At 41.6% G+C, this 7,299-nt stretch overlaps 1 protein-coding gene across 1 annotated transcript in view; it reads left to right on the forward strand.

The window, feature by feature from the left end:
• Nucleotides 1-2,944, forward strand: part of LOC128690305 (zinc finger HIT domain-containing protein 3) — a 50,941-nt gene extending 47,997 nt beyond the window's left edge. The window contains exon 3 of the mRNA XM_070090485.1: nt 2,666-2,944. Coding sequence (XP_069946586.1) covers nt 2,666-2,868 — 203 coding nt within the window. The 3' untranslated portion in view covers nt 2,869-2,944. The remainder of the gene's footprint in view (nt 1-2,665) is intronic.
• Nucleotides 2,945-7,299: the final 4,355 nt, after the last annotated feature.

The following is a 7,299-nucleotide window of genomic DNA, read 5'->3' on the forward strand; positions in this document are numbered from 1 at the left end:
CTCTCCTCTCCCTCTCTCCTCTCCCTCTCTCCTCCTCTCTCCCTCCTCTCTCTCCCTCCTCTCTCTCTCCCTCTCTCTCTCCTCCCTCTCTCTCCTCCTCTCTCTCTCTCTCTCTCTCTCCCTCCTCCTCTCTCTCCTCCCTCCTCTCTCCCTCCTCCTCTCTCCCTCCTCCTCTCTCCCTCCCTCCTCTCTCCCTCCCTCCTCTCTCCCTCCCTCCTCTCTCCCTCCCTCCTCTCTCCCTCCCTCCTCTCTCTCCCTCCTCTCTCTCCCTCCTCCTCTCTCCCTCTCTCTCTCCCTCTCTCTCTCCCTCCTCTCTCTCCCTCCCTCTCTCTCTCCTCCCTCTCTCTCCTCCTCTCTCTCTCTCTCCTCCTCTCTCTCCTCCTCTCTTTTTTTTTGTTTTGTTTTGTTTGTTTTGTTTTGTTTTTTGTTCTTTTTTTTTTTTTTTTTTTTTTTTATTTTTTTTTTTTTTTTTTTTACAGGGTTTGACAAGGTTAAGGATCCTAGCTTTATTGACAGCTATTTACAGGTTAAGGATTCCTAACTTTATTGGCAAGCTAGCTATTACCTACATCAGCTCATTTTGAAAGCATTTTGTTATGAGACATACAAGTAGTGATCAGGATGAAGTTGGAGCCATCTGTGGGCCAGCATTTTCATTTGATCAACTGACGTTATCTCGTTGACATCATTATGCTGTACGAATGTGTTCCATACTCGAGTCATCCTGGGTATGTATGATCTCAGATGGAGTGATGTTCTGGAGAAGGGTACAGCCAGAGTGAAGTTGCTGCTTTCTGCCCGTCTTGTGGCATAAAAGCTTGTTTCACGCTGTCCTCGAAGTGGATCCAAGTGTGGTATTTCCTCTCTCTCCCTCCTCTCTCTCCCTCCTCTCTCTCCCTCCTCTCTCTCCCTCCTCTCTCTCCCTCCTCTCTCTCCCTCCTCTCCCTCCTCTCTCTCCCTCCTCTCTCTCCCTCCTCTCTCTCTCTCCCTTCTCTCTCCCTCCTCTCTCTCCTCCTCTCTCCCTCCTCTCTCTCCCTCCTCTCTCTCCCTCCTCCCTCTCTCTCCTCCTCTCACTCCTCCTCTCTCTCACTCCCCTCTCCCTCCCCTCTCCCTCCCCCAATCCCTCCCTCCCCCAGTCCCTCCCTCCTCTCCTCCTCTTTCTCTCTCCCCCCTCTCTCTCCCCCCTCTTCTTCTCTCTTCCCCTCCCTCCCTCTTCTCTTTCTCCTCTCTTCTTCACACAAGTTACAGGGTTATGCTGATTAATGTAACTGAGAGCAACTGGCATTTTCTTTCTTGGATAAGTAAATGTCAAAGTACAGTCATTTGCATGTGCATGAAATTCTGGGATGAGATGAAGATCATTGATGTAAACACTCCATAACAATAGGCTAAGCATGCCTCCCTGTGGAACACTGGCACTGATTGAGTTTCTTGATGAGTCTGTTCCACTGAGAACTACTCTTAGTCATCTTTCTTGAAGGTAATCACTAAGGAGGTGTAGTGCAGAGCCAGAGACTTTTAGTACTTGCAATTTTGCCATGGGTCCCTGGTGCAGTACTTGGTTGAAAGTGCCAGCAATGTCAAGTTCTCTCCACCAGCCATCACCTGAGATGACCCAAGAAAAAAGAAACACATTCACCATCATTCATTCGTTTACTGTCTTGCCAAAAGTGCAAAATAAATCCAGTAAAAAAGCAAGGGCACCATGGACACATTGAGAGAGCATCATATCAGTATCCATGGGTTGCAACTATTCAACCTGCTACCAACAGATATCAGAAATATTGCTGCAGTAAATGCGAGGATCTGCTGATGGTCCCCAATTAGGGTCCTTATTTTGTCTGAGTTTATCACTTTATTTTGTTTATAATAATAATTGTCTCTTTGTTCCTTGTCTGGCACTGGACTGTTCACTTCTGCTTCATGCATTATTGCTGTGATTAAGTTTCATAAATTATTGCAGTGATTAATTACTGCCTCTGCCAAGTGCCAGATCAACCAGCAACAGCCTGGTTGACCAGGCAAGTAATAGAAAAGCCTGACACTAAACCTAGTTATGGGAGTAGGATGACTCGCACAACTCTTCTTGGGTATATCACAGGGTTGGATTGGAAGAAGGATGTGAAAAAAAATGGTATTGAGAGGTCAAGGCCTGAACATCCAGCAGATACATGTACTTGTGAACCTGTTAAATTAGAGCAAGTTGAAGTGAGTGGTCTTTAACATTTGATTTGCTGTTGAAGTGTGACTGTTTTAGTAAATCGATTCAGAGAAACTGGCTTACCAGACTTGAGTTTTAAAAAATGGAAGTACACTATAATACCTTCTCTTTGAAAGTCTGGTTGGAATTTTTTTTTATCATGATGTTTGTACACTACTGGATAGACAACTTGTAAATAATGATCACTGTGCTTGCATTTTTCTATGGAACATCTACCTTGATGTACTGCTCTGTAACCTGTGTCAATATAGAGTAAGAATTAGGATTAGTCTGCCTGAAATGCCTAGGCATGCTAGTGGCCTTCTTTGTAATTAATATTTTATAATATGTAAACCACACATTGTAATCTTTGCAAGTAAATAAATATTTTAATTTTTAATTTTTCATTTTCACATAGTTGGTGTAAAAAATAAATAATGTATGTATTCATTTTCACAAATACAGGTAACTCCCAGGCCCTTAAAACCCTGCTGATGAATCCTCATTTAAGAGAGATGGTAAAGGAAGTCGACAGTGCAACTAATGCTGAAGTTGCCATTCAGAGGGCCATGATGGAGCCAATCTTTACAGAATTTGCTGATGTTTGTCTGAGCATTGCAGAACCCAGTGAACATAATGAAGATCTTGAATCTGATGAAGATATATAAAGGCTTGATTTGTAAATGATAAGTTATACCCATTTTGATATGTACTGTACTTGTAAGAATATATTTTGTGTAGTAATTCACTTTTATCATTGAGTCATATTACCTGCCTGTCTAATGTTCAATCTGGTAATACTGATTTGCCTCCACACATCCAGTTCTCTCCTTGAATATAGCAATGTTTACAATGTAATTTAGATCTTGAGGTTATGAGTTACAACCCCTCAAGGGAGGTTCCTTGACACTGGTGAGGGGCTCTTGATCTTGGGAATTGGATCTGTGCTACAGTTTCCTGAATTGAGCCTGAATACCTTCCATTCCTCCCTCCGGACACTGTATAATCCTACGGGTTTAGTGCTCCCCCATGATTATAATAATAATAATATGAGTTACGAATTATTGTCTCTTAGTTTAATTTGAATTGATCATTAATTTTGTACCTATTTGTTTATTCACCTGGAGAAGAGAGAAGTGTAGAGGAAAGAGAGAGATTTTGGGAGATGTTGAGTGAGTGCTTGGGGAGTTTTGAACCAAGTGAGGGAGTAAATGTGATGGGGGACCTAAATACAGTGGACCCTCAGTTATGGGCCATAATCTGTTCCAGAAGTTCGGCCTAAAACTGAAATGGCCGAAAGCTGAAATAATATTTCCCGTAAGAATTGATGTATGTAATTACAATTAATCCGTTCCAGACAATCAAAAATATTAACAAAAAATACACTTTTAAAGATTAATTATATAGTTTTACATACACAAAACAATGAGTACTAAATAAATAAGTGAATATTTAAATCACTATTACATACCTTTATTGAAGACTCTTGTTGGCTTATGGAAGACAGGGAAGAGGAGAGGGGGAGGACTGATCATTGTTTGGAAAGAGAATCCCCCTACCATAAGGACTTCAGGTATCAGAGCCCTCTCTGGGGTTACGTCCCTTCTTTGTCTTTTGCTGCCACTAGGACCAGCTTGAGAGTTACTGCACACCTGCCACACACACACAAAAAAAAAACTGTCCAGAGAGGTCTGTTTCTGGCGTCTCTTTAAGATTTCCCTGAAGTGGGACAAGGTTTTGTCACTAAACATGTTGCAGATATTACTTGTTTCAGCTAGGTCAAGTTGATATTTCTCCACAAAAGTTTGCACCTCATTCAACTTTGCACAAATGTCCTTAATCACTGAAGAAGGCACCTTCTTCCCTCTCTTTTCCTCCTCCTCCTCTGAAGCAATTTCCTCATCTGTGGTCTGTTGCTGTTCCAGATGAAGGTCTTGCAGCTCTTCAGTGGTTAGCTCTTCCCTGTGGACCTCCACCAACTCTTCCACATCCTCACCACTCACCTCCAACCCCATGGACTTCTCCAAAGACACAATACATCCCACGACAGGAGTAGGGTCCTCAGGGTCAGCCCCCAAATCCTTCAAAATCCTTGTTGAGGACACATTCTGGTCATAATTTTCTCCAAGCAGAGTTCAAAGTCCTGGAAGTCACTCCCTGCCAAGCCTTACCTATAAGGCTTACGCAGTTCAGGATATTGAAGTGATTCCTCCAGAACTCTCTTAGGGTCAAGTCAGTGTCCATACGTACTCCTTGAATTCATGCACGAATTTTTCAGCCGGAAATTTGTCAACTTGCTCGCCATGCCTCACAACACTGTGTATGCTACTATGCTTCTTAAATCTCTCAAACCAGCCTTTGCTGGCCCTAAATTCACTAACAGCAGCACTCATTTCAGGCATTTTCTTGACGAGGTCCGCATCCAACTGCTGTGCCTTTTCACAAATGATCGACTCCACAACACTATCTCCTGCTAATTGTTTTTCAGTGATCCACAAGAACAATAATTTCTCCATATCTTCTATTATTGGTGACCTTTGTTTTGTTAGAATATTTACTCCTTTTGCAACATTAGCTTCCTTGATTTCTACTTTCTTTGCCAGGATGGAAGTGATTGTTGATTTGGATTTTTCCAGACATCCTGGCAAGTTTTAGCACTCGCACAACACTCATATTTTTCAATAACTTCTTTCTTAAATTCCATCATGTTTCTCACTTTCTTTACCAAAGGAACTTTACTAGGAACTTTTTTTGGACCCATGGTTGCTTATTTCGCAGTTGCACTCAATCAAAAACCACAAAAAAAATGGATTATAGTGAAATGTTTTGATGAATGAGCAGAAGTTTCTTCATTTGACCAGAGACACAACCACACTGACTCACGAACGCGTGAGCAGCTGGCGGGTGGTGGGTAGACGCGCCCAATACGGCCGATAAGCGAAATAACAACCGATAACCGGAATAAAATTTCAGCCATAAAAACAGGCAATAACCGAGTTGGCTGATATCTGGGATGGCCGATAACTGAGGATTCACTGTACTAAAGGGAAAAAAACTTGTGGAGGGAATAGTAAGTAAGTTTGGGGTGCCAGGGGTAAATGATAATGGGGGGCCTTTAATTGAACTTTGTTTAGAAAGAGGTTTAGTAATAATACATATTTTAAGAAAAAGGATAAATAAGTATACAAGATATGATATAGGGCATAATGAAAATAGTTTGATAGATTATGTAATGTTGGATAAAGGGTTGATGGGTAGACTTCATGATGTGCATGTTTATAGAGAGGCAACATAGATCATTATTTAGCTGTAGCAACAGAGTAAGAAGTAGATGAGGCAAAAGGAAAAATGGCATCAGCAAGTAAGAGGTGAAAGTTTATAAACTAAGTGAGGAGGAAGTTAGGGTGAGATATAAGCATCTATTGGGAGAAAGGTGAGCTAGTGAGAGTTGAGGTAGTTTGGGGGTTGAAGAGTGGTGGGATAGTTTTAAAAATGAAGTTGCTAGAATGTGGGGCAAAAGTTTGTGGATATAGGAGGGTGGGTGTGGGAGGAAAAAGGAGTGATTGGTGGAATGATGAGGTAAAGGGTGTGATAAGGGAGAAAAAAGTTTGCTTATGAGAAGCTTTTTACAAAGAAGTGATATGAGAAAGATGGAGTACAGTAGGGCCCCACTTTACGGTGTTTTGCTTTACGGCGTTCCGCTTATACGGTCATTTCAAATTATGACTTAAACTATACAGCTCCCCCCACCTGACTTTCTAATACGGTCACCGCACTCCACTCTGTTTACGTTCTCCATGAGTTCTGTAATCACCACGTCTCTGCAAAATTTCAAGTGTTTTTAAAAGTTATTTCATATTTTATATATACTCTTGATAATTATACTTATGTATACCTGTACCTAAATAAACTTACTGTGCTGGCATGCAGGTTCACATTAAAATCAGTAAGTGTGTCTTATGTCTTGCGATGCCATATTAGTAATGATAATAATACTCAATAATAATCATTGAGTCTCATTAAATGTCGTATATTACGTTAATACAGTATACACATTTTCATTAATCCATGTATGGTATTTTTTCAAAATTATATAATAAACATGATACATAACGTATAAAGATGATAAATACACTCCACAGTAGAATAAATAAACATGAATATGAGATGTGGGAGCCAGACAACTTATATTAGTGATGGCAAGAAAAACTTTTTCTCTAGTCCAACATAAGAGAAAACGTGTTACTGGGGGTAACTGTAGAAAATTATTCCTTTTGTATGCCTTCACTCAGAGTGTCATTTCTTCTAAAAAATGGTGTTACATGACAATGGGAGTGTTCCTCTTTATTTATTCTACCGTATGAATGTAGGGACAACTTGTGCACAATGTAACTTGTACACAAACCAGACATGTATACTTTTTTTACATAACTCACGCTCACTTGGTTTGTTTACATAACTCCATGAGTGTCCTCTCATGTACTCTCTCTCTCTCTCTCTCTCTCTCTCTCTCTCTCTCTCTCTCTCTCTCTCTCTCTCTCTCTCTCTCTCTCTCAATAAATCTCTCTCTCTCTCTCTCTCTCTCTCTCCTCTCTCTCTCTCTCTCTCTCTCTCTCTCTCTCTCTCTCTCTCTCTCTCTCTCTCTCTCTCTCTCTCTCTCTCTCTCTCTCTCTCTCTCTCTCTCTCTCTCTCTCTCTCTCTCTCTCTCTCTCTCTCCTCTCTCTCTCTCTCCTCTCTCTCTTCTCCTCTCTCTCTTCTCTCTCTCTCCTCTCTCTCTTTCTTTCTCTCTCTCTCTCTCTCTCTCTCTCTCTCTCTCTCTCTCTCTCTCTCTCTCTCTCTCTCTCTCTCTCTCTCTCTCTCTCTCTCTCTCTCTCTCTCTCTCTCTCTCCTCTCTCTCTCTCTCTCTCCTCTCTCTCTCTCTCTCTCTCTCTCTCTCTCCTCTCTCTCTCTCTCTCTCTCTCTCTCTCTCTCTCTCTCTCTCTCTCTCTCTCTCTCATCTCTCTCTCTCTCTCTCTCTCTCTCTCTCTCTCTCTCTCTCTCTCTCTCTCTCTCTCTCTCTCTCTCTCTCTCCTCTCTCTCTCTCCTCTCTCTCTCTCCTC

The sequence above is a fragment of the Cherax quadricarinatus genome, chromosome 32, assembly GCF_038502225.1.
Source record: "Cherax quadricarinatus isolate ZL_2023a chromosome 32, ASM3850222v1, whole genome shotgun sequence".
Taxonomy (NCBI): Eukaryota; Metazoa; Arthropoda; class Malacostraca; order Decapoda; family Parastacidae; genus Cherax; species Cherax quadricarinatus.